This window comes from Oenanthe melanoleuca, chromosome 1 (genome assembly GCF_029582105.1).
Source record: "Oenanthe melanoleuca isolate GR-GAL-2019-014 chromosome 1, OMel1.0, whole genome shotgun sequence".
NCBI classification, from domain to species: Eukaryota; Metazoa; Chordata; class Aves; order Passeriformes; family Muscicapidae; genus Oenanthe; species Oenanthe melanoleuca.
In genome coordinates, this window is record NC_079333.1 from 15,974,700 (window position 1) to 16,001,444 (window position 26,745).

The following is a 26,745-nucleotide window of genomic DNA, read 5'->3' on the forward strand; positions in this document are numbered from 1 at the left end:
TTAAGAACCACAGCTTCTGACACATTAGTGAATTTAAAAATCTGTATTGTGTAAGGGTCTTAAACTGGAGATTCTCTCAGGCTTCCCACAAATTTCAGGTAGCTTTTCTCAAAGTTGAGCAGACTAGAACAGAGTCCATCCACAAAGAGCTGGACAAGTATTCGGTGCTACTTTCACACAGGTCCAAAGATGAAAGCAGCAGAGATATCAGAAAGCCCTTTGTGTGGTTTCCAAAAACATGAGCAATTTCTGGTGTACTGAGAAAACAAAAATACACTTGATTTGTATCTGCCTGGCTAGATAGTCTCATTTATAAAAGAGAAAAATGCTATCAATTAGTGCAGTTCTTTTGTTTCCAGGGGCTCAGTGCTGAAAACGGAATGAAAAACATTATTTTCTCTCATGTCTGATTTCATAAGAAGATTTACTGGTGTGGTATTTTAGATGAATCATTCCCCCTGGGTCACACAACAGAGAATTGATGAATGATGCTTTCAAAGGTATATCACCAAAACAAAGTTTCTTTTCACTGTACTAATTTAGTCCCATGCCTCAGCCAGCACTGGTTTCACAAGAAGAATATTCTTCCTGTTTCAGCCAGAGCCTGTAAAATATCTAAGACAAACACTTCAAAGTCATATCTTCAGCCAGAGCTGTTTGGACCAATTTGCTGGCATCTTACTGCTCTCTTAGGAACAGGAACCCAGTATCTAGGCAGAATAAAATACCAAAACAAGACACCTCTGAAGTAGCATAGCATGCCAAAACAGAAACATGGACATTTTATATAGCCTGAAGAACCTTTATTCTATCTATCTATCTATCTATCTATCTATCTATCTATCTATCTATCTATCTATCTATCTATCTATCTATCCATCTCTTTAATAGGACACTTTTTACATGAGTTAAAATCTTAACCCAAACCAGCTAAGGTCAGGGTCAAAGATCCCAAAGCTGAGAGGTGCAGGCTACATTTGCTTTATAAAGAGAGACACATTACCCAGAGCCAGTTTTATCTAAGTGAGAGGTGAGCAGGAAGGTGGAATTCCTCTTGCCTTTATTCCTATCTGTTAGGAGAAATTACGCCTTGCATCAACACGACTTGTCCCTAGGCTGGACAAAATGCAGTGACACAAAGTGGCCAAAGGCAGAGTTGGGTGAGACTGACAATTGCCCAGCCACAAAACAGGCAAAACCCCTAGGTTTTTTTTTGTTTTGTTTTTTGTTTTTTGTTTTGTTGTTGTTGTTGTGGCAGTAGTAGCTCAGAACATTCCCATGGAATTTATTTTGAAAATATGATCTGCTTCCCTTTAGTTACAAAATTAATCTGCTTTATATCACTTGTACTGGAGCAGAAAAATAGAGCAGTCTATTTCACTTAAATATCCTACCAGTTTTATTTCTATTTCTCATTTCAAGCTCCACACCAACCTCACCTACCACTTCCACCTACAGCCACGCCGGGCCACAGCAGACAAAAGGAATTGGGGATCAAACCCACCCATTTATTAAAATCATACATTTATTAAAACAAATCTGTATAAACCCATTTGAAATATAACCTCCAAGGAATTCTTACAAATTGTTAACAGAAGTAACTGGACAGACAAGCACAAACTAATCTCAAAGAAATCTCATAACAGCAGTTAGGATGTTCATCATTCATTGCCAAAACTTCTGATTCCCTCAGTTCTGCTTTTGTTTATTCCACAAAAGATGGTTTGTATTCATTTCACATTCTTCTTTCCCCCATAGCTATCAGCCAGCCAATTATCCATAATCTGTATTCTTGCATTCATTTCATTGCTACATGAAGCCAAACACCACAGCAGTAGCACACAGCATTTTATGGCACTGCATCTTAGTAGATGGCTTTGTATAGCATAAAGGTAAGAACATGTATTGGTTTTAAGTGTTCTGTGACTGGATGTCATGTTCTCATTCTGATATCAGGAATGAAAAAGTAAATCTTGTACAGAATTTTACCTGTAAGCCATTGCATCCCTCACCCAAGCAGAAACCTCTAAAAGCTTTAAAAATTTCTAAACTCAGATAAAAAAAAAATAAAAAATAAAAGAAGCTACAAACCCATACATAAACAGATACTTTTGTGACTCCACACCCTGCTTTCCCACATTCCAAGTGATCAGCTTGTAGAAAACAGAAATAAATCACTGCCATTTTCCTGAGTTAGAGTAGATTTCTCACTGGCATTGTGCCTTTCTCTCTTCCCTCAGGAGATCCTTTTCTTTACCCATGCCCCAATTCCCTGTTTCTGCAAGATATTTTTTTAAAATTAAAAACCCCAATGAAGCAAACAATAAAAACAACAAAACCTTAGTCTGAATACTATCAGAAACCTCATGTTAAAACTCAAATAAACTGCTCTAAATTGCAAGTGCAAACTCTGCAGAAAGGCAAAGGCTAAGACCACACAGCCTGCTCAAGAAGGGTGCCAGGGTCTCCACCCCATTCCTGCCCTCCACAAAGCCAGGGGAAAACCTTCCAATCCCATGGCTTCTTCCCCCATCAAGGAAGAAATGATGAAAAGAAGTAATGGTGGAAAAGTTTGGACAAACCATTACTATTACTTCCTCCTTTGACAATTAGGGGGCTACAGAGAAAAAAACCCCAATTGCAACAGCTGCAGCCAGTTCCTCTTTCCCCTCACTCATCAGCTGTGCTATTTCTAGGTGCTAGGGGGGCCTAAAAGAAGTATTTTATAGCAAAGACCAAGTTTACTCATTGTCAATTCACTCACTTTCATTTTAGTTCACTTGGCTTTTTGACTTCTTAGTGATTCATGTGGGATGCCCATTTGAAATATGTGGATGAAGAAAAACCAGATTACATGTATTTGCTCCAGGAAGCCAGGAGAGGAAGCAGCCTGCCCTGGTGGCTTCCCACAAGACCAGCATGAGCCAGGTGGGCTCATTTCTCCTTCCCTAAATCTACAAGACTTCATGAGCATATGGTGCAATTCAGGGAATTACAGGAGATTACAACTCAGATCTGACCCACTGCTTAGAAGCAATTAATTGTCAAAATAGGGAACACCCCTTGCTCTGCACTGGTACTTTATTTCCCATATGGAAATAAATAAAACACCTACTTCCTCAGGCTTCCAGCCTGCTGCTTCCCACTGCACTCACCTCCTACTGTACCAGAACACAAATAAAATACATTAGACAACTTAATTACCTCTGCAACTGCCTTTTTATTGCCCTGCTTCCTCCTGCAGTGGGTGGGATGCCAGGAAACACAAGGCAGTTGTGAAAGATCAGGGACATTAAGAAGGGGGCTGTGGAAACCCCTGGAGAAAGAGGGAAACACCTGTGTGCCTCTTACATTGCTTTCCAGGAGAGGCTGCTGGAAATTGGGCTTGGCACTTCCTCATGACTCCTGGCTTGAAGCCTGTTGTTCCTGGCACCTGGGTTATAAGTTCAGGCTGGCTGCAGTCTCAGCCTGATCTCTTGTGCCCTTTAGGGAACAAGTTCACCACCTGAAGTTCAGAGCAATGTGCTGGGCTGTTCCACAGGTTTTCTGCAGCCCAGCTCCTGCTGGGGGGCTTCTTTGGTCCATCAGCAACACTTTCCAAGCCAGCAGTCTTACAAAATGCTGACTTGTTTCAGATAATCCCCCATCCACTTTTGAGTTTGCAATGTTAAAATATCAAAAAGTAATAAATAATGTTAACCCCCCCCAAAATACAAAGCATGAGTTCCACTAAGTGGATCCACACAGCCAGCCTGAGTTTCAAATAAATACTTTACATTTTTTTCTTACAAAACTGAATATTACAGTGTATATAAAATAAATAAATATCTATTATAAATTGTCCCTTTTTATATTTCTCTTGGAGAAAGTCACAGGAGGTTTCCTTGGAAGCTTGAAGTGCCATTTTAAGAGTTTCTCTCTTGTGTGTGTGGCTTGGGCAGCTTCTCAGGTGTTCAGTGTTGCACTGAGGCTGGGGAACACTGCAGGAGCCCATCTGCCTTCAGCTCTGTACTGCCTGCACTTCTTGGCCTTGGTGCAGGCAGAAGGTACCTGATGAAAGAGAGGTGGTTGTGTTTATTTCTTCAAAATATATGGATGTTTTAGGTGTGAGGGTGAAGATCCTGGATATTTGTATTGCCAAGTGAGACCTTGCACCTCGCTGAGGTGCAATTTCACCAGAAGTCTTCAGCTTGGACCTAGAGGTGTAACACCCATGGAAGTGTATAACACACTTCTAACACACACCTTGGACCTGTGTTGCATTTCCTCCACTGTTTATTTTTCTCCAAAATTTTCACCAAAGTCCAGGGTGCTAGGAATATACTGCAAGGAGGATGAGGAGCCTTCACAAAACTGGACTGTGATTTTCTGAAATGATGCCACTTCACTCAGCTTGCCCCCATCTCAAGCTTGTATTCTGCACCCCCTGCACTGGGATAGCCTTGGTGGACAACCAGCAGTGCCTCAGCCCCTGCCCAGTGTGGCACCCTGGGCATCCCTCACAGAGGCACAATTTTCCTCTAAGACCACATTTTGTTTAAGACTCATCCTCAGAGATCCTGCCTTCATGAGTTGCCTTGGCTGTGCTGAGGTTATTTTAGGAGCTGCAGAAGACAAGGGTCTGGCCACTGCTTCCACAACTATTTTGTCCATAAATACAGTAGTAGAGTGATGCTTCCACCACAGCATGCCTTGTCATGGGCACAGTGAATGTTTTCTAGCTGCCAGCACTCTTGGGCACCTGTAGCTGGCTGTACAGAATCAGGTTTCCCCTTCCCAGCTGTCTGGCTGAGGGCTCATTCCTGTGTCCCTCTCCATTCCAGGTTCAGCCTGGCTTGGGCAGTGTGCAGGCAGCCCTGGTGTGTCTGGGCAGGGCCAGGTCAGGGTACTGAGCCCCAAGACCTGTGGGGGGGATTGCTGCAGCACCCTGAGGAAAGGCAGACCTACCCAGCAGGGCCAGGCTGGGTTCCTCTCTGGGTCACGCAGGTGCCTGAGGCAGTGGCACAGGAGGCAGGTGAGAAGCAGAAGGAAGGTCAGGGGGAGCAGCACCCCCAGTGCAATGGCAATGGCTGGTGCCACGCTGCTGTCTGCACCTGTGGGGAAAGCAGCAGGAACTCAGTTTGTGCAGGAAGTGAAAAAACAACCTGAAACCCATCTCAAGCATCCCTTGGCCATTCCCTGGGGTGAAATGGGGTGGATATGAGCACTGGGAGCACATTCCAGCACCATGCACACAAGTGGCACTGCCAGCAGACCTGCTTGGGCTCTGATGTGAGGGTCAGGCATGCAGAACAGCCCCTCTGAGCTACCCAGTGCTGGCACATCTTGGTTTGTCACGTTAAGTGACAGAGAACCCTGTCACAAAGAGTCCTTCACAGGGACAGTTGGCTCATGGTGGGTAAGGGGACCTGAGGAGCAGTAACACATTATGTGCCATTGGCCAGGGCATCTGGACATTCCGTGGCACCTCCTCCATCCCTCCCAAGCCCAGCCACATCTGCTCTTCCAGCTGCCTTCCCCACCTGCTCCCAACCCTCTGAGGGCTTTCCTGATCTACCCCAGGAGGTGCTTCCCAATTTCTGTCCCACTCCAGAGCAGGAGCAGAGTTTCATACTGACCCTGCTCCAGGCTGTCTGTGGGCAGGACCAGGGTCACGTTTAGAGAAGGGTGTTGGATCATGCAGGTGATGGGGTACTCCTGAAGGATTTTGGAGTGGGTGTGGGTAAAATTGCTGATGACAGTCACGGTCTGGTTGCTGAACTTTATGTGGTACTCCCTTGGTTTCTGCTGCAGGATGCTGGGAAGGTGCCAGGTTATTTTTGGAGCTGGTTTCCCTGTTGCTGAGCAGCTCATCTCCACCATTTTCTCAGAGTCCTCAGCTTTGTCTGGACTGGGTATAAGTTTAGTTTCCACTTTGGGGTCTGAGATAGCTGTAAACAACAAAGTGACAAAGTCCTTTAGTTTCTGCCTATGTTTGAGCAAAGAGCATCTGTATTTACAGTTATCTGGGAGGAAAAGCTTGCTATGGAAACTTAATTCCCCCTTCCCAAAGCCCCAGCAGTGACAAATGAACATGAAAGTGATCAGGCAGCAGTTTGGAAGTGAAAAGCCAGAATAAAGAAAGGGCAAGAGGGTAGAAGCATCTGTTTCAGTTCTGTCACTAGTAGCAGCATCCCAGCTGAGAAGTGGTGATTATGGCTGAGTTAAAAGCAGAAGGTAATGAAACTGTGAGGTCAGATGCCCTTCTCTCTCTGAAAGAGCTGAACTGCTTAAATAAGTTAGAGTTACTTTCCTTTAAAATTACCTGCAGGATTAGCTTTACTGCTACTGTTTGAGGTGTGTAGGGTTGCAAATCAAAGGACTAAATGCATCTATTTATGCAAGACAGTAATAGTGAATTTGTATGTGGTTACACCGTGGGATTTCACCTTTGGAGGGTTTGTGCTTTCATAACTTTGTTTCCTCTTGTAAATGGGTTTTGGGTGCATCATAATACCCCTCAAAACCATCATGAAAGGTCACTCCTTCTGAGCACTCTCACTCCAGATTTGCAGATGCTGTCACATTTAATTTTAGTCTGGAAGAAGGATGAACTACAGGCATCATTCATGCTTACTCACTCACATGAAGCCTACTTGTTGACTCCCATCATACAAACTCAATTTGCAAGGAATAGATAAAAGTGAGAAGTCAAGAAGTTGGTTTTAACCTGGATAGAGCTCCAGGTGAGATCTGAACATATAAGGTGTGTCCCATGTGAAAAATCATCTATTTATCCTTTGGTGTAAAATCATAGCATAATTAAGATCAGAAGGGACTTCAGGAGACTGTTTAGTTCAAGTCTCTGCTCAGTTTGATAAGGTCAGTTTGCACAGGCCAATATCTATGAAGGTGTGTAGTTCCATTAGGGAGTGCAATCCATGGGTTTCTGGGTGGCACCTCAACAGCCTGTCTTCTACTTAGTGCATGATGGAATAGGGGTCTGAACCACACTCTACTTCTAGGTGTCTGTTTCTGAGAATATTGAAAATATTGCTTTTTTAAAGCATTTAAGTGCAGTGGCAATTCTAGTTTCAATCAATTCTGAGTTTCCATGAATGCCCTCTGATTAAAAAGATAACCACTATAATTAGTAGAACTCCATGTGCATATTACTACTTACATGAGAAAAATAACAGTGGTAAGTGCAATAGTTATGCTAAAATTAATTTTTGTTCCAACACTAGAACATACCACTGTCATTTAGCAATCCTGCTTTTAAACAAGCAAACAAAACTTATTTTTGTCCTTCTTAGGAAAAACAGTGATTTTTCCTTTTGTGAGGTAAATAAAGATTTGGCTGTGAGGTGTAGCAGACACTGCAAAAAAAGGGAAAAGGCATGTGCCAAATGCATAATGGCACCTTTAACCTCCTGGTACAATTCCAGATGCACCTCAAAAAGGTTGTCTGTGTCTTCTAAGGAATAATTGCCAGAGGGTGGAAGCAAGACCTTGTATGCCAACAATTTTTCTGCTTTTTGTTTGTTGTTTGATTTTTTTACAAGCCAGACCTCATTTACTTACTATGGTTCTGTGAGCCTACAAAAAATGAACTTGTATTTCTCACTTTTTGCATCAACCATAGACAAAAACTCAACCTCCACAGCGTTGCTGAAACCTCTGAGAAAAACAAGGAAAACGTGTAGGGGGATTTCAGTTGGAACTTCTCAAAATCTCCCAGGTACAAAAAGACTAGTGTGACAAACAAATGATGTTTTGATTAATAAATGGTCTCTGAACTTCTTCTTTCACTCACGGGATGCATAAAAATAGCAGATCCACCCACTGCATTAACTTAAAATATTAGGTTGCAAATTTCAAAAGCCATCAAAGGGAGAAGTCACAGATGTTACCATAAAGGATGAGAAAAATTTCTCAGTCTCTTGCCAGAAACACATACACTCTGTACGTGCTGTTCTTCTGACTAAGCAGTTCTTTCTCTTCTCACAATGGACCCCAAGGGATGATTCTGTAGGGCTGAGCTCTTCTCTAGCAAATGTCTGTAACAGATGCACTGTCAAAACCTGCAAGTGCTTGGTCTTTCAGCAAAGTCCTGCTACAGTTTGCTGGTATGTTCTGGCTGTTCATGTTTGATGCATACACTTAACTGCTTCTTTTGCCTTTCATCAAAATATTTGTTTCCAGTGAAAAAGTCTTTGCCTGAGATGTTGTGTGCAAGTACTTGCTTTAGTCTCTCTTGCAGATCAGTATTGCAGATGTTCCCAAATTTGAGGTCTGTTAGCATTCCCAAATATTTGAAAAACGGACCTTCTGTAATGGCTTTCTGTAATTAGAGGGGGACCATCAGGTCATGACATGCTTTTTATGTTTAAAGGTTTTGCAGTGGTGTTACAGAGAATGATAAAAGATTGTAGGGATCAAAGAATGCCTCATGATGACAGAAAGGTTTTTCCAACCATATAGGTGTTCACCAGCAGTACTGTGCCTTGGTTTCCTTGTCTAAGAAATTGTGATGGCATTTTTCCAGCTGTGCTCAAAACTTCCAGGCAAAAGGTGCCACCTACAGTGAAGGCAAAGGCAGGCAGCCTCCAAGGACAGCACAGCAAATGTCCAAGGAATTTTGTAACTCAGCAAGTCTTGCCCATCCTCATGTGGTACATCCCCCTCTCTCCATACCTCACCCTCAATCCTCATCCTGGATTTCATTCTCATTCTCTTTGACCATGAAGATTGGTAAAATATTTCCGAAGTAAAATGAAGGGGGAAAGAGGAGACCACCAAGCTTGCTTGAAAGTATCCTGTTCCAAAATGGATTTTGCTGCAAGGTAGGACATTTCTGCTTCTTCCTGGGTTTGCTGTTTTCATCCAGGCAGGTCTGACATCCCCCCAGTGGTACCTGTTTCTTTTTCACAGTGTTTTATCCAGTCCTTAGGTGGCTTCACTTCCCCCCATCACAAGGTTCTGGTGCCCCTCCTGTCCCAAAAAGGCTGCTGTAATAGGTAATCACCAGCTTGTAAACTCCCTGGCAGTCCCCTCTTGAGGGCAAAGACATGGCAAGGTTTCATTTTCAACTGGTGACTCTGATTTGCTCACCTTGCTCTGAACCTCTGAGCCTTGGGAGATTCCTGCAGGCTTTGCTCTCCCTCGTGGGGCATCCTCTGGGCTTGTTCAGAGAAGTTGTTCCCATCGTTAGGAGTTGGGGAACAACGAGCAAGACTGGCTTTTAGAAATATATAAATTGCATCAAATAAATTAGCTCCAATGAAATAACCCTATACAAACCTCCTGTCAGAGTGCCAAATGCTCAGTTTGTCCATGGTGATCCTCCTGATTTGATACAGCACTTTACAGGAAGGCCAGCATGACCTTGGTGAGGCAGCCTCTGGCAGTGGCCTGTGAGCCTGTGAGAGAAGTTAAACCCTTCTCAGTTGATGCATTTTCATCTGAGATGCAGGAAGACATTCTTGCCTGAGTGTGTGTGGCAGCAGAAAAGCATCCCAATTTTTTTTTCAGAAGTAGTGCCCTGGTGAAGGATGAACCATAGCCAAAAAGTTGGTGTGTTTGGGAAGGAATTCCCCCACTTAGAAAAAAAACCAAACCAAAACCAAAAGCCAAAAGAAATCTCTGTGTTTAGATTTACATGATTAAAAAGAATGGGAACCCTCTGCAAGGCACTTCCTTGTTTTTCCTGTAAAGTATAATCAGTGTTTACCCTCTGAATGACTCAGAACTGGATTTCTTTGGGAACTTTCCTCTTCATGTATGAAATACTGCATGAATTTCTCCTCAATTCTCTTTTCTGTCCTAGTTTTCCCAAAAGAGATGAAAAATAACTTTTGTCCCAGACTTGGTTTCCCTTGTATTTCCCACCACCACCTCCTTTCCCCTGTAAGTTAGGAGATTCCTTTCTCCACACAGAGAACTCCAGAGACGTGTGTGGACATATGTGTCTGTGTCTTTGTCAGCAGAAGGTATTAGGGATAAACAAAATACTCTGCAGGGGTCATGCCACCAGTGACAGGGCACAGACAGTGATACTTTCCACATATATCTTTGGCAATCTCATTTCCTGAGAAAGCCAAGGAGCAATAGGGTGTCCTCAGAGCATGTTTAATATCTCAGCTTTGTCAGCTGGACAAAACCCAGCAGCTTTCCTCAAAAGATAAGCAGCTTGTTACTCTTGGCTCCTTTGAGTTCATCTATTTGTCTTTATTTCAGGTTGCACATGCTAGTTGATGATTTCATGTGAAGGTGACAAATATCATCATCTTGACTCCTGATTTGTTTCAGCTCTCTTCTTTAAGCTAGTTGATGCTGACCTGCTCAAAATATTCGTGTCAAATCCCACGAGCTGTACAGTATTCTTGCCACCCTTTTTTTTTTTTTTTTTTTTTTCCCTTTCATCCTTTTCCTGACTCCAGCCCAACCACTTTTATTTTTACTCTAGCTTGAAAATGAGCTTCCAGCTATTCTGGTCATGCACGTGCCTCCTTGCCTATTGAATACTTTGCAACTTTTTACTACCAAATGTAGAGCAAGTTAAAAATTGCCTGATTTCCAGGATTAGGAGGAGAGAGCAGCAGTGAAAGGAAGCAGAGGGGCACAGGGGTCATGGCTGTGCCATGCAGCTGTCAGCACAGCACAGAGCCAGGAAAACTTGGAGGAAGTCATGGCTTATGCATCAGTTTTGAAACTCTCTGTGGCTGACTAGAAGGGAAAGAGAATTAAAGAACTGTTGAACGCTGGTTTCCCATCAGAGGTACAACCAGAGAGGGAGAGGGGCAGGGAGAACCATTTTTCCCACATCAATGTGGCAATGTAAGGGAAGGTTTTTCACAGGAAAGATGACTTAGTCCTCAGATGAGTGTCCATACAAAATTACAGTGCCTTACCATAAACCTTGAGACACATCCTGCCGGTGACAGCTCCCGAGGGAAAGGTGTTGAAGATGCATTTGTAGCATCCTTCATCCTGGAGGGTGACTCCGTGCAGGGAGATGGCCGAGGCTTGTAGCTCGCTGTGGGCAAAGCTCACGTGGCTGGTGTAGGCCTTGGCTATCTTTTGGCCATTCAAGGTGCTGAAAGTTGCTATGTTGTCTTCAGCCCCGTCTGTCTCCTTCTGCCAGGTCACCTGTATCACGTCTTCTTTCGTGACTGACCGGCAGGAAAAAGTAACATTTCCTCCTGCCTGGACTGACTGGACCTTTCTGTTCATCACCTGCACAGAGGCTGGGGGAGAAGCAGGTGCCACACTCAGCATTGCTCACACTCAACCCCTGCAGCCCCTCACCATCATTTCCAAGCAGAGCAACTCTGGAGGATTTCTCTATCCCTCCATCCAGAGAAAAATTGGAAATGCAGCTTGAAAGAGCTACCCAGAGAGTTTCACCAGAACTGCCACCTCTCACACCAAGCATCTCTCAAGCCTAATACCTGTGCTGCAGAGAGAAAGGCAGCTCTGGTGTTGAGAGCCACTGATTTGTCTGCTAGGACTGCTATTCATGGAGACATTCCCTGAACTTTTAGCCATGCTGATGACCAAACAGCTGTTGGTCCAATACCACCCTTAGCGAAGCAAATCAGTAAAACTGCTAAAAATTATTATGTCTCACTACACACCATGCATTCCCACTTGTCAGAGACCAGCAAAGATCAGAAAACCCAAAGAAAAAGGAAAGGTGGGGAGGACCTGAGACAAACTACATCTGTCCTCTTATCTCAGTATCAAAGTCATGCTGCTGAGAAACAACTGCAGAAGCGACCCTACTGAAGGCTCACAGGCACAAAACTTTCACAGCATAAATGCCATGGTATTAAAAGTCTCCAGGGAAAAGAAGAAAACAATCAGTCTCCTCTTCCAACTGGTAGACATGAACAAATTGTTAAGGGTACAGGCAAGGTGAAGCTGACAGCTCAGCTCCACAGTTCTCTGGGCATAATAGTTTTCAAAGTTGATTTGTGCATGTCAGCATGGGAAGGGAGATATCAGCAGTAACAGCTGCAGCACTGAAAACATAATTCAATTTACAAGAAAGGGAAATACCTTTGCAGGGAAGGGTGAGGCTATCTGCAGTGCCCAGAAGTACATTTACATTAGGCTAACCCACTCAACAAAATGCTCTGAGATTCTGGCTGTGACCATGGCCAGGCAGATTTCCATCAAAGACAAAGAAACCAGTTTTCAAACCGTGCCAGTCACTTTGCTTTCCAGACCTTAGTAGTACTATAGGCAGCCTACAAACCATGATAATGGAAGCTAGCTTGAAACTAATTCAGCCTTTTCTACATGAATTTTAAATACAATACCAGTATTATACATCCATGCTATTGATGGTCTGAGCAGATACATACAAACACACTTTTCCTGCTTTATAATTTGCCCATTGCAATAAATTTATACATGTCTCCAGAATTTATAAATGCACTGGTGCTAAATTAAGAAGTAGATGCTGTTAAGTAGTACAGTGCCACAATGCCATGTCACCACTGGGCTTGCCCCAGGAGGGTGCAAGGTGGGGACTGCAGCACCCAGCAGCACAGAAGGAGCTGGCATGGCCACTGAGGTCCCTAACGCTGTTGGGATAATGACACAGACACCCAGACAGACAAGGGAGTTACCTGGGGCAGCGATCCAGATGCTGGAGAGGAGCAGGCAAGTGACTGTCATCATCTTAGCTGTGTGCTCAGTGAGATGAGCGAGTGATCCTCTGACTGCTACTTCCCTATTTTTATACATTAATTCTAGGGGCATTCCCCACCAGGCAACTACTGTAAACTGCACTTCAAAGAGTTTCTGCCTCTGTGACTCAGGTGATATGACAAGAAATGTCAGAAACACAGGTTTTCCCAGTTGTGCTGCTAAGCAGATAAAGGTACTGGGTTTTTCACGAGCACTTTATCCATAAGGTTGGGTTTTCACAAGCACCCAAATGCAAGTACATATTTCAAAACTGGCTCAGCACCCAGTGTCTGTGGGTTGCAGGAGGAAAGGCCACCCTGGCCCTGACCTGAGCTCCAGGAAAGCCATGCTACAATGAGTGGTGCAAATCTCCCTACCTGTAATTCAGGACACAGTCTGGGGTCTGCACCCATCATGTGAAGACCCAGGAGCTGCTGATGCTTCTCTAAGACAATTCTTTTTCTAGGTTAAGGAGACCAAAGCAAGCCAAGAGGCAGACTCAGGCCTTAAGTCATGTGTTGCCTTAGGGAAAGACCTTAGTCTCAGCTCTCCTCCACTGAGGTTGCCCCCATCTCCACAAATCCATGATCCTTCCCCAGCCCTGTCCCTTGGAAAGACAGGGTTGCCCTTACACAAGCACACCTTCTTCCTCCACCATCACCTTAGATGACATAAAAATAGGTCACAGAACTTGCTGAGTCATTTTTTTGTGCATTTTTGCTCTGTCATTGTTATGCCATGTTCCCCTTTCTGTGTGGCTTGTGCTCATGCAGAAACCAGCCAAGCTCTCAGCCCACTGCTGGCTCTCCTATGGCACAGGGGGCAGCCAGACTGAGAGACCTCATTTGCTAATCAAACTTCTACTGGTAAATTGTATTTCACGTTTCTGATTTCTGATGAGGTGCTTACATTTTTGCAAATTCTTACTACCCCAAATGACTGTGATAGCAAATAAAATGTTTTCTCTCAGTTGAATGGCTGCACAGATTTGCCTCAAGTTATGCAAATCAGTTGCAAGTCAGCAGGCCCAAACCATAGACTCAAACCATTCTCAAATATACTTTCACATTTATGACTCCTCCTCAGTTGCAGCTAATCTGAAAACAGAAACAGCTCAATTATCAGTATTCCTCTAAAGAAACATTTTGGTTGTACATTTGAATAGGTTCAAGAATTCATTCCCATAAATCTGAAAAAATGCAGTTGCTTCATACTACTGTCTTTTTCCTTTGAGGTATCTTATTTTCCTTTCCTTGAGTTGTTTGCATCGTTGCACCTTCCTGCAAAATTTCTGGAAGGTCATTCTGGCCTGATCAAAATGTGAGATCACCACTTAGCAATCATAAAAGGAGCTGCACTTGATTTTAAAAAAAATTTCAAGTCCAACTGGTATGTAGGAAATACTCTTGTCAGCTTTAACAAGCTTATTTTCTCCCAGAAGCTCTGATCTTCCAGAACCCTTAAAAACTGTGTGCTGCTAGAGAAAACACAATGAAGAGCAAACTTTCAGTCTTAGCAAAGGACAGAGATGTTTCTGCCAGTGGGAAAAACTGGTTGGCTTTAATTTGTTACAGCATCCCTGGTGAGAAAGAGCTGTGAATGCTGGTTGCTCCTTCCCAGCTCTGCCTTTCCTCTGTCAGCTCCTGGTGCCACAGGGAACTGAGCCTGCAGGGTCTCTCTAAGAGCCTTTATGAGTTGCTGTTTGCATGCACATCCTACTGCTGCAGCATCTCAGTCTGACCACTCCCCTTTCCCCAGGGACCAGACAACATCAGCAGCTGATTAATTGCTTTAAACACAACATTTTACTCATAATGTGAGATCCATTAACCCAACCACTTATTTGAAATTTGTGAATGTATCTTAAAGTGCATGTGTTGCTGCTCTGTTCATCTTTGCATAGACTTTTGGTGGATTACAGACCTTCTCCTTCCTTGCCAGTCAGATCCCATGTACTTCAGCTTCAATTGCTCAATGTGCTCATTTCTGAGAACTCCATGCCATGCCTGAACTTCAGTCACATCCCAAAAACAGCAAAAACTTGGGGATAAATTTGGCAGAAGTAGTTCTGCAACTACTGCTTGAAAAGCGCAGCGATTTGTCTTATTTTCTTCCTTTCTGCTTCACCACAATGTTCTCTTTAGTTCTGAGTAAATTAAAAAAGGGACATACAAGAATTGCACAGTCACGAAATGCCAACATTTCCCCACAGACCAAGTGACTAATGCAGTTAATAATTCACATAGCTGAACTTCCAGAAAACCTTGCTAAGGGAAGTCACTCGGGCACAATTACAGTCTAAAACATTGGTTTGTCAACCACCAGGCTAAACCACTGTTTTTTCAGCCATCCAAGCCCAGGTTAACAACTGGACATCTGCCTACCTTGTCAGAAGGATTCAGTGCCACCTCTCAAGTCATTGTACAGAGAAGAAAGCAGGCAGAGAGGGTTTCATCCACTTCTGAGTGGCAGAGACCTTTTGGGGGTTGGTTCCTCAGCTCTAGTTGTAGGTAGCACTGTTGGGAAGCAGCTTGAATGCAATTGAACAGGTCTGGAACTTTATAACACGTTTGAGTAGTGCCTGCACATGGCAAATCTTCATCTCTGAGTTTGGAGAGCTGAGTTAAGGACAGCAGCCCTATCAACATCCACCAACATCTGCTCCAGCCTCTGGCACTGAATCAGGGCAGGCTGTGGCAGTGCAAAGCCAAGGGATGCTGCAGGACCACATGGTGCTCATTTAGGCAGGATTGTAGATAAATTGCTATGTTTGTGCACAGGTTTCAGATCAGAGCACACAAGGGTAAGTCTGGACACAGACACAGCTGTTTATCCTTGTCATGTTTGAATTGGAGGCATGTGATCTGTGAACTCTCCCCAAACTGGTCTCCCTCCCTCTGCTATCACCCTGCTGTCAGCTGCAAGTTACAGCTTCTGATGCTGAAATCTGGTGTTGGACTGCCTAGCCAAGTGCAAAACAGAATAAAAGTAGAGGGCTCTCAGTGGAGACCTAGCTCATGGTGTTGTACCTTTCTCTGCAAAACCACACGTTCCCAGTAGACAGCATGTGCTCTTAGAGTGTCCTGTTAACTGCCTGACACTTCTTACCTCTGAGGTTTGATGAAACAGACACCTCAATTCCTACAGAGATTTTTTAATTTTTTTTTTTTCTGGCAATGCATGGCAATTTCAATGCATCAACTAAAATTTTCTTCTTCCCCAGCCAACAAGCCCTGCAAATTATATTTGTAGTTCTTCTATTTTTCTTCTTCCTTGTAGCTTGGGAGTAGGAAAAAGGAATAGAAGTATAATAATTTTTTTTTTTTAAAAAGGACAAAAAGGAGAAAAAGAAGCACAAAAATACTGTACTGGAAAGCTTCAGTAGCAAAGGCTGTGCTTCGTTGTGGTTTGAAGTGTTTGGTTTTTACCATTCAGTTTGTCACAGAATTTCTCAGAAGAGAAGATGGCTAGGCAAGTGGTTTCCTCTTGCCAAAAGCACCCTAAGTTGCTATTTCAGACTGCAAAACCTAAAGTGAGTCCATCTGCAGCACATTAGCCCTTTGTGGAGGGCACCAGCCCGTCCCAGCACCCCAGGAAGCTGCATCACTCATCCATTCCACCCCTCTTCCTCTCCCACCCTCACTTGTTAATGTCTGCATGCAGTGGAGGCCTTGGGGTGGTTTCTGGTTTTTTTAGGTGCGCAACATCCGAGTGCTGCATACGCTTACAGTGAGATAACAAACAGCTTTGGTCACTGAGTTTCATTCTGTGAAACTGCCAGTACAGAAAACAATTCAACCACACCAAAACTGGCTACCAAAGGCTGCAGAGATCCAGTGGAAGGATGGGAAGCTGCCTACCAAAAATAAGGTAGGTCCAATACCATTTTATATTCAATTACTAAACAATAGGACCAAGAGAGTGATCCCGAAACAAATGATAGCTGCAAATCAGCCTCAAGGGATCATGCAAGGCACCATGAGGAGCTTTTTGATTAACAAAATATAATTTAGCAAGCAAATTAAGATGAACAATATAGTTCTTGGTATGCCAAAGAGTATTGCCACAGGATGATGTTTACAGAGGTGACATTATAAGGTCCCAGCACAGAGTCTGCTGAAGGGAGAAAGGGAGTCCACTCTGATGAGGAACCAAAAAAACAGAGAATACCTTTCATCTGTTCCAAGTTTCCAGGCAGGAAAACTACACTTAGAGAAGATTCACCTTGCTATCTCTTATCTGTTGGTGGCAAGTCTCATAAAGACAAGCTTTTATATACACTATATAGAAATAGACTAAATTCTACTATATATTTCAATGCTGTACATGAGATATGTGAGCATCTTATGTACAACAGTGATCAGGAATATATTGTCTCCTAAGGAACTATAAAGACAGAGGAGGATGCTCAACAGGAACCACCTAGGACAGGTGGAAAATTCCCTTTCTTGTCCATTGTCTTCTTGATAGGTCAAAGAAAAGTCATGCAACCTCTGAGTAATACACCGACTGCACACTTGGTCTTAAGGAGCACAGATGAGGCACTTCATTGCCAAAATTCAACGTTCCTCCTGTTTGCAAAGAGAATGCATTTCTCATGTCTCTTTGGAGGTCTGTGGTCAGATGTCCAAGTTGTGACCACATTACCTGGCCTTGGAGGAAAAGGGCAGAAGTCCCCAAAGCAAGAAGCCTTTCTCTCAGGAGCAGTCTGAGCTGAGGCAAACAAAATGCATGTGAAACCTCACCTGTGGCAGCAGGGAGCAGTGAGGAGCTCATGTGCCTTAAGGGTCTCAGCCCCAGCTCTCAGCTCCCAGGCTTTCTGGACCCTCCACTGCTTTAAGTGGTCTTGCCACCCTTACATGTGGGACTGGTGTTGCTTTTGAAAAAATTCCTGATTGCTTTTTAGGAGCAGGAATAAGAGCAGAATTTTTTATAAGAACTTTACAAGCAAGGTTTTTGTAAGGCAAATTTTTTTCTGCTATCTTAATGGGGCCATGAAACCCATATCCCCCATCAGAGGGGAGGGCCAGTGTCAAAGACATCACTGGCACAGTGTTGTGCCCCAGTCTGTGCTCATGCAGATCCACACCCTGTTCTCTTCACTTCCAAAAACTCCAGCAAACCACTGCCAGGAGAAGTCATTCAGGGAGAGCATTGACCATGGCAGAAAGCAACTGCAAATCATCTCACTCCAGCTGCTGTTGATGAGCTGTGCCAGCTTGGGGTGATTTTTGTGCAGCACATCTCAGTCATAGCTGCCCCATTGCTGACAAAGCCATGCATTCCAGAAAAATCATAAACTTTGCAGATGTTCAGAGGGATGGAGAAATGACAAGGGTGGGGTTTTGGATTTGGTTTTGGTTTTTTTTTCCACAGAAACAGTCATTCCTATGCAATGACTCAGTATCCTTGCAAAACTCTGGTGCTGCAAAGGTCCACTGCTGCTCTCCAGGCAGGATGAGAGGCAGAGACTGAGGGTCAGCTAGGAAAGGATCCTCTGCTCCCCAGCACAGGGCCAGCTCAGAGTCAGGCTAAAGGGAAAGCTCAGGTTACAGCACAAAGTTTATGTGTATCTCATAACAAGCAGCTCATCCACATAAAATTCCTAAGGAATGAGGCTCATGCATTTACACCTTCCAGCTGTCAGCATCCCTCCTGAGTAAGTTTAACTAGATGTGGAAAAAAATCAAAGTAGATGCTTTGCCAAGCAGCCAGCCACAGAGCAAGAGTGGAACTTTTTATTTGGTTGCATATGGGGAGTTTTGAGGGTTTGGCAGTTTTGTGTCAGAGGTGGGGAGTTTAAGGAGTCAGGTAAGAATTGGATATTTTTGGAGGAAGGTCCAGCTCTTTCTGGACCAGCAACCTCTTGTTGTGGGACACCAAGTTAGACAGAGCCAACAGCTGCAGCAGGTCATTCCTGAAGCCCCACAGCAGGTCAGAGGAGCTTCACATTTCTGGAAGCAGGTGAGGCTGGCATCACCCCTTACTGAGCACCCCTCACCAGCAGCATCCCACAGGCTCTGCCCAGGAAGTGCCCCCTGCTCCAGGGACAGAAAAGGGTATCCACTGTCCTGTCTCAGCCCTTTGGCAGCTGGGTTGAAGTAAATTCAGACTGAAGGCAACTTTAGTTTCAGGTGTGCAAAGCAGGCGACACAAACTTGAGCTCTTAAGAGCAGCTGCCAGGAGAAAATGTTGCAGAGCCTACCATTTATCTGTAAACTCTGCTGCTCCCTCTGTAATTAATTTCTTGACTTTTTCCTTCTTCCTACACATCCCCATGCCTGCCATTTCACCCCTTCTGTTTGCAGTGTTTGCTTTTTAGAGGCATTTCTGTATTTGGTTTGACCACTTCCTGAGCATGACAAGCCCTGTAACATAGTTCATGCAGCATCTCTGCAAAGAGAAAAGTGAAACTATGGAAAGAGAGAAAGAAAAGGAAATCCTTTGTTCTCATTTTAATGAGTCACATTTGTGTGACTTTCACAACTGCTGGCCAGAGCTATTTCCCAGCATTTTTACCAATAAAGTTATAATTGCTTCAATAAACCTCAGCCCAATAAGAGCCAACCCTTCAGAGCTCCTTGCCACCCACAGACAAGCTGGGCTCCCTTTCTCTGGCTGCTGGGGACCTGCCTCAAAGAGTCAGCATGTCTGTAGGATGAATGCAGATGCTGAGAAAGGCTTTCAATTCTCAGACCATACAATGCATATTCCCTGCAGGATTACATGACTGACTAAATAAGAATTTATCTAAGAATTATGCATCAGTTTACACATCTAATTTGCTATAGGAACATAAGCTATTTATCTTTTGATAGTCCAGGGGAAGAGCTACCCAAACCCAACAGCCTTTTCATCTGAGCAAGGGACTAAAAAATCCAACTGAAATTCTGGTTTCAGAAACCAACTGAAAATAAACAAGAAAAGGTGGAATAAATAGACATCAGGAAACAAAAATACTCATATCAAACTCACAATGTCTGACAGCTACAACAGCCTCCTAATGTGAGTTATGTGCATTATAAATACATATACATATTTTATTTTAAATGTAGCTCATAGGACTTTCATTGAATTGTATGAAATGATCACACTGGCATCTCCAACTCAGCTAGAGAATTTTATATCCACTATAGGCAAAACTCATAAGTCAAAGAAAACCAGGTAGGCAACCTGGAATGAGGTAATATTATAGCTTTATTTTTATACCCAGCTGTGATGAAAGCTCTCTAAGTTCTCCAACTAAATAGAAAATTGGGAAATTCACTAATATTTGCAAAATTTTCTGCTACTCTTATAAGACCACCAGGGATATCTGCAGAAAGAAATTATTCCAGGTGAGTTGCATAATTTAGGTAGAAATGAGACCTAGGAGTACACATTTAGCAAGGAAAATATAAACAGAAAAAAAAAAAAAAGCAAAAAAAAAAAAAAAAAGGCATTACCTGTTTTCCTCAGTCCTGGGAAAGAAAAAAATGCAAATAAGCAATTTGAGACTGATTCATAATATACCTCCACCCGCATGCTGTGTGTAATCCCTGAATTCATATGACTTGGCAGCTTTACATCCCTTAGCACATTTTTTAAATATGCATAAACCTGGCACACAAATATTAGGACTACATTGTGAAATGTTTGTTAATTACTGGCCTTTTACAAGAGCAAAATTGTAAACTATAAGCAACAGTTCACACCCCAGAAAGCCTAGCTCTTATTACCAAGAAACTTGCTAACAGCAACCTGAACACCATGTAAAGGCTCCTAACTTTGCCAAATAATTTCAGTACTTAAGCCTGCAAGTAAAGTCTTCTGCTTGAACCAGGAGGGATTATTTCAACCGCTAGAGATCAGATCTGCTAGCCTTGCACTCACCCCCATGTGTCTGCTCTTTTCTGTCACACTATTGATGTGTTTTTCTTCCTTTTGCTTTTTCCCAAGACATGCTAGAGGTCAGATTGATGTAGATCATTTGTGGGAGCATGAGACTGGTTCTTTCTTTCCTATCTCTTTCCAATATTTACTGCTAGAGCTGTTTAATATGGACAAGCCCAGAAAGGCTGGTTGCTCCTCCAACCCACAACCTTTGCTGCTGTTCTGCCAGGGTTCCCAGGGAACAAAGGCTGAACTTCCCAGGAGCAGCTAAATGCTCTAATACCTGCCAACAGCTGCCACCCTCCATCCCTGGACCTAGATTTGTGGCTCTCTACCTTGTGGCAGTCCTTGCTTCTGAAACCCTGAGAGCAGGGCTGGAGCCTGCCAGGGCTGCCTCTGGGGGAGAACAGCAGCAGGGAAGCTGCATAAAGTGCTTGTCCAAACAGCAGGAGAAGGCATCTCCCTATGAATTTACATGTGCCCCTGGCTGGCAGCAGGAGGTGAGGACCATGAAGCCCCAGATCTGCGTGCTCACCTTTATTTCCATCCCCTAGGTGGAAAGTGCCTGTCTCCATCCGGAGAAAAAGACACTCCCACAAGCAAAGTAAGTAAAGAAGCTGCTGGAGCCCCTTGGGGGTGGTGTGGCATGGCCTGGGTGGGGACATGGGGGAGCTCTCTGCATCCCCTGGGCTGCCAGCACAGCACAGCCTTCACCTGCTCCCCTAACACAAGCACTGCTCAGGACTTTCTGTAAACACACGTCAGTATGAGGTGTTCTCCTAAAAAAAGTTTCTTCATATTGAGCATGCAAATAGGGAAGACTCTATGATAGCCAGGATCATGTGCTCATGTGAGTCAGGAGGTCTTGGTTTAGGTTCAGGCTGCTGTCTTTCCCCTTTTGTGGGTAAAACCACCCATGTAGCAAAAGTATAATATTTTTACCAGTTTCACAAGTTGCAGTATTAGCAAAAATCTTCTTGTTAGTCATCTACACTGGCAATTTCATGGCAGTGTAAAGGCAGCACAATGATGTTTGAAAACACCATAAATTCTCTAAGATGGCAGATTTAATGCAATATTGAGAGACTGATGTCTCTCCTGTCATGTTGCAAAACAAGTGGGCTTTAAAAGCCCTGTTATCTTCAGCAAAACTGAAATTTCAGCTTTGGAATTTTATAGGAACAGCATGTTCAATCCACCTCATATTAAGAACCAGCCAGACTGATAAAGACAAGGCTAGGAGAAAGCAGGATGTAAAATGACAGTTCTCTGCCACCTAGATGTTTATGGGACAGAGACACAAATTTCCAGAAAAGTGCTAAACCTGTGCAGACAGACACCAGCGTGTGGCACATCAGGTAGTGCCTCTGTGCCCCAGCACCAGCCAGCAATCCCAGGCAGAATTAAGGCTGCATGGGTCATAAAGCTAAAACACAGTCAGAAAGCAAGAACTTTCATTTCTAAGAAAGACATGTAAAACTAATTTCAGTTAGTTAAATGAAACAAAACCAAAACAAAAAGGAAACCCCAAGAAGACTGCACATCTAGGTTTAATTCAGGTCAGTGAGCAGTAATGTGTGACACAAGTGTGTATAAACTAGGGACAAGATAAATCTCAGAAAGCCATCAGATTAATTAAGCTCTCAGAGGTTCAACACTTTTCCCAACTCTTGTCACAAAAGTTCATGCTTTTGCACAGCCTATATTCAGTCTGTGAGTAAATCCTGTGCTGATGAAAATCCTTGTCTAGTGTTGCTACACCAGAGAATGACAATCATGTGTTTTCTTCCTCTTTCCTCAGCACAGACCTACAGCAATCCACCAGGTACCATCAAGGTAAAGACTAAAACTGATTTTCCCTCCCCCCCACTCACTGGGCAACTGAGTCCAAAACATCCACATATCAGAAGGACAAAGTGTCCATCATATTCCTGCAAAAGAAAGAAAAACCCATAATCAGGCTATTGCTCAGGATGCAGACAAACACCAGCTTAAACCTACATACAAAATAAATGTATGCACATAAAACTGTAACTCTGAGATGTGGCCCCACTCTTGGGCCAGTGGCCAAACACATTGCAGCACATACTCATCATTTCTGAGGCTGAGTGTAATTTGTCTGGCCCAAATGAAGCAATTCAGGAGGCTGAACCTTGGGATGAAGTCTTGGTGAATGTTCTCAGCCACTCACAACTCACAGCTGTGAGGGTGCTTCTCTCTCCTCCTCCTTCCCTTCTCCACTCAGCTTTTGTAGCCCTTCTCTTGACTACTGGCATGCTTCCCAAAAGAGTTTCAGCATGACAATTGCTAAAAGGAATTTAAATGGACTATTGCCAACCAGGCTTAGTAATAAATCTTCAGTTAAAAAACAAAGCGAGATTTAATAGTTTGAGGCTTAAAGGGTTTTAGTTAATCTTTGCACCATAAAAAAATAGCAGATGTATCAACAAATGGCTAAGTTGGAAAAGAATAAGGTTTCCCCTTCCAGTGTCTCACTGCCTCTAGAAGGAAGAAAAGAAGGAAAGAAAAAACCACAAAAAACAAACATGCCCTTTCAGGTTGCACATTTAGTTTCTGATAAATCAGAACTGAGCAAATGGTTGTATTGCAATGCAGGAAGGACTGGCAAGATGAACACTGCCTGTTCATCTTAACCTCCCTGTTTTGGGGATAGCTTTAGGAGTTCTGGCAATGCACCCCAGAGTAATTTAAGAGGTAACTCTGTAACTCGGTGTGTGCCCTGCTGCTCTGCCCAAATTTATCACCCTGGAAGGCAGAGGTGGGGGAACAGCCACTCCCCAACTGTTGCACCTCACAGCCTTGTGTGGTTATTTGTCTGTGGTTGTTTGTGTTTATTAACATGCTGAGTTCCTAGAGGGAGGAGCTAAGTGCCTGTGGTTTGCTGTCTCTGTTTTGTAAAAAGTGCATTTTAGCAGAGGGTAAATGAAGTTTCTGCTTGAGTCCCTGATGCCAAACAATCACCAGAAGCCCCATGTACTGCAGAACAAAGTGCTGCCATTTAGCAGCCTGAGTTGGTTTGGTTTGGTTTTGGTTTTTTTCTTTTTTTTTTTTACAAAGATGACATCAGTAAAGCGAAAGTTGGTGCTCAGAAGATAAGTGGGTGTTTAGCAAAAAATTTTGAAGAAAGTGAGCAAGATGACAGAAAAGGGTGTGATGAAATGAGTTCATCATGTGTACCTGTGAGTGTGGGATGGACTGTGGGGGAAGAGGAGGGGGTGGAATGTAATGGGGAACCTGCCAAGTATCTGTCTGGTTTTGAGAGTTTTTGGTGTCCCAAGGAAAAGCCCCAGAGCATGGTTTGAAAACAGTCCTTGCAGAGCTGTTAGTGCAATAGGAGAGATGCTCCTTCTGAGTGTTAAATTTGGCCTGTGCATAATGGAAGTTTTCACACTTGCTTCATTGGCATGTGGGATAAATCACTCCACCTCTGCACTTCAGTCTCCCTACTGATAAGAGGCTGATGATAACAGCCTTTCAAAACACTGGAAGGATTCTGGAAAATGTGACTCAGAGCAAGTCATGGTCAAGACTTAGTCAAGTCATAGACCTATGTGTTTGAAGGGATACAAGAGATATCCCAGACTTCACTCAGTGGATTGAGAGTCACTCACTCATGAAAATGAAGAGCCTACCTGTCCTCATGTCACAGGTATATTAAGAAAAATACTTCTGTCCTTCCATTTTGTAATCATGACTAAGGGAGGAGAGAGCCATGCACCTGATGATAAGCAAGTCTGATTGTTCTGCTCCGTAAAATTTCTGGAATCTCTACATCTCAAAACTTTATAAAACCTCGAATCAAAAATCAGAATTCCTTTTCACTGAAGTGTTCTTAAGGTCAGGAGATCTTCCATGCAAAGCAGAATCCAAACAGACAATATGATTTACATAAACTTGGAAAATCCAAGGTGAATTCTGCAGGAATTTTGTTCTAACACTGTCCTTCTTCTAGTCTTGAAAAATAAAAGCTAACCCTTTGGAGTTTTTAATCCATGAAACAGAGACCTCTGTTCCAGAGTGTGGAATAGAGCTACAAGTGTCACCAAGAACCCAGAAACACTCACTCAAAATACTGCCACTACTGCAGACAACAGAGGAAACCACTATAAAGCTCTGGTGTTACTCACTGGCTTCAGTACCCAGTGCATTCCAATCAAGAACATAAGGCAAACAAATTATTAACTTCCAGCTCCAAGTAGTTAATCAGTGATCAGTGCACAGTGGCACAAGATTTAATGAGTCATCCTGCTAACTATTTAATGCTCAATCACCCACAGCCCATTAGCAAACAGCTTCAGGAGGCAAAAGGAGGGACAAGTCTAAACAGAGCTGGGAAGGCATTTGCCTCCCATCTCCCATCTTACCTCCTCCTTCTGCTTCCAAGGACAGCATCAGATGAGGGCTGCTGGGGATGGGATTCCCTTCCAAGACAGTGCGTCTCCAGGACAGCCACACACACACACTTGGGGTCTAAATTGCCTCCCAGACCCTGCAGTCTCTCTGGCAGCTTGCTGTCACTCCTGTCCTTCCTTTTCTTCCTCTGCTTCCTTATGCTTTTCATTCTGCAAGTCACCCTGACCCCCTCCTTCAGTCCTTTCCCTAAACCCCCCACACTGTTGAAATCCCTTCACAAGCATGGATGCAGTGTCCCATGGAACCTCCCCTTGGTGCCCATCAGCTCCCATTCCCTGCTCGGGTGGGTTCACAGGGCTCTTCTCTCTCGGGACACCCGGGCTGATCCAGGCTCCATCAGTGTTACCGTGCTCCCTCCTGTGGTCATGAGCTTTTCCCAAGGCAGCACTGATTTACCAAAATACGAGTATTGGTCTAATACCAATACTCAGCTGTGACTTTCTAACAATTTAAAGTTAGAAAGTGCATGTTTGTTCAGTGCTGGGCAGCAGCGTGAGGTAATCCTCTAATACACACTGCAAAATCACAGATGATCACAAAGTCTATTTATTGACAAAAGCTTCAAACAAATACATATTCATAATAACAGCCCCTCCCATCCCCCGCTTCCTATGGTAATTAGCTTGAATAGCTATTATGCATGTGTGGTTGGCTTCTTAAATTAAGTCTGTGGTTCTTTTTGTGGGGAGGGGTCTTAAAAGGACGAAGTAAGGGGAGTCTTCCTCACTCTAAACTCTTGACCTTTTGTATCAATGACAATACAAATAGTTTCTAGGGATAGTCCAATTTTTCAAAGAATGGGTTTCTGGTTGCATTATTCATGTCTCTTTGGGGTCTGCTTTCTAGTTTCATCTTTTCCCATTGTAAGCACAGGTGAGCAAACATAAGATGACAGGCAATCAATTATTTATGTTTCAGATGACTATCTTGAGCCCGGTTTTCTTCTAACTTTTAATTATTTTCAGCAAGGCCTTTTAATTGATTCTAATTTAATTAATTTAACTAAAAGTCTAATTTTTCTAAGATTAGTGTTTCAGCACTGCTAAGGGGGCTGGGGGGTGTTGGGCTCTCCAGATGTGCAGCCACAGCCTGCACAGATGGGAAATGACTGTGGATTTACAAACCTGACACTGCATGTATTAATTAGTCAAAAGCACTGTGTGAGTGCACAGGCTACACCAGATCTGCCCACATCTCCAGACTTCTTCAGGGTATAATCCTACTGCTTTTTCTCTCTTCCCCCTTTTCCCCCTCAGGAACATGTTGCCAAAAAAGATTCAATGAACTCCAGTGAACTGTGGTACTCGACTGTCAGCCACCAAGTAAAACATGAAGTCTCTGTCATTGACAGCAATAATGAGACAGAATATGCACTTATCAGTGTGCCCAAGAGGAAGGCAAATGTCACCAGCCCTGAAGAGCATAGTGAATATGATGATGTCCTGGTAACTTAGAAGTCACTATTTTGTGCAGACATGGTAACCATCTCACCTCAAACAAATCTCTCTGTCTTATTACCAAGCTTACCCATTAGGCTACATCTACCAGTCATTGACTATGAGACAAACCTGTCCACAAACAGCTGATCAGAGAAAGAAATATGGACTGGGTGCTGGACTTGACAACTAAATCAGGAGGAATCAGTAGTCACTGGCATCATATGACAATATTCCTTTATAGAAAATTAGAAGCTACAATTTTTTCTGGACTTTCAGAATACTTTTTTTAAAAGGGCCTTAAAGAACTGCTGATATAAATCTC

The 26,745-nt window shown here is 43.4% G+C and overlaps 2 protein-coding genes across 4 annotated transcripts in view; both read right to left on the minus strand.

Moving 5' to 3' along the window:
• The window catches only part of C1H3orf52 (chromosome 1 C3orf52 homolog), a 92,863-nt gene that overhangs the window by 55,122 nt on the left and 10,996 nt on the right, over positions 1 to 26,745 (minus strand). The gene's annotated exons all lie outside the window — the stretch shown is intronic.
• On the minus strand, positions 1,356 to 14,756 carry LOC130257250 (OX-2 membrane glycoprotein-like). 3 transcript variants are annotated; one of them, XM_056499593.1, is made up of 5 exons: positions 12,618 to 13,629; positions 10,893 to 11,228; positions 5,619 to 5,930; positions 4,948 to 5,093; positions 1,356 to 4,050 (listed from the first exon to the last, which is right to left on the minus strand). In XM_056499593.1, exons 1-5 carry the CDS (start codon positions 12,748 to 12,750, stop codon positions 3,946 to 3,948), a joined length of 1,032 nt encoding a protein of 343 aa, XP_056355568.1. In that variant the 5' UTR covers positions 12,751 to 13,629; the 3' UTR covers positions 1,356 to 3,945. The 3 variants fall into 3 exon arrangements, with proteins under 3 accessions (XP_056355568.1, XP_056355578.1, XP_056355559.1); XM_056499603.1 differs by lacking the exon at positions 12,618 to 13,629 and adding an exon at positions 14,602 to 14,756 and having other exon boundaries at positions 3,958 to 5,093; XM_056499584.1 differs by having other exon boundaries at positions 3,958 to 5,093.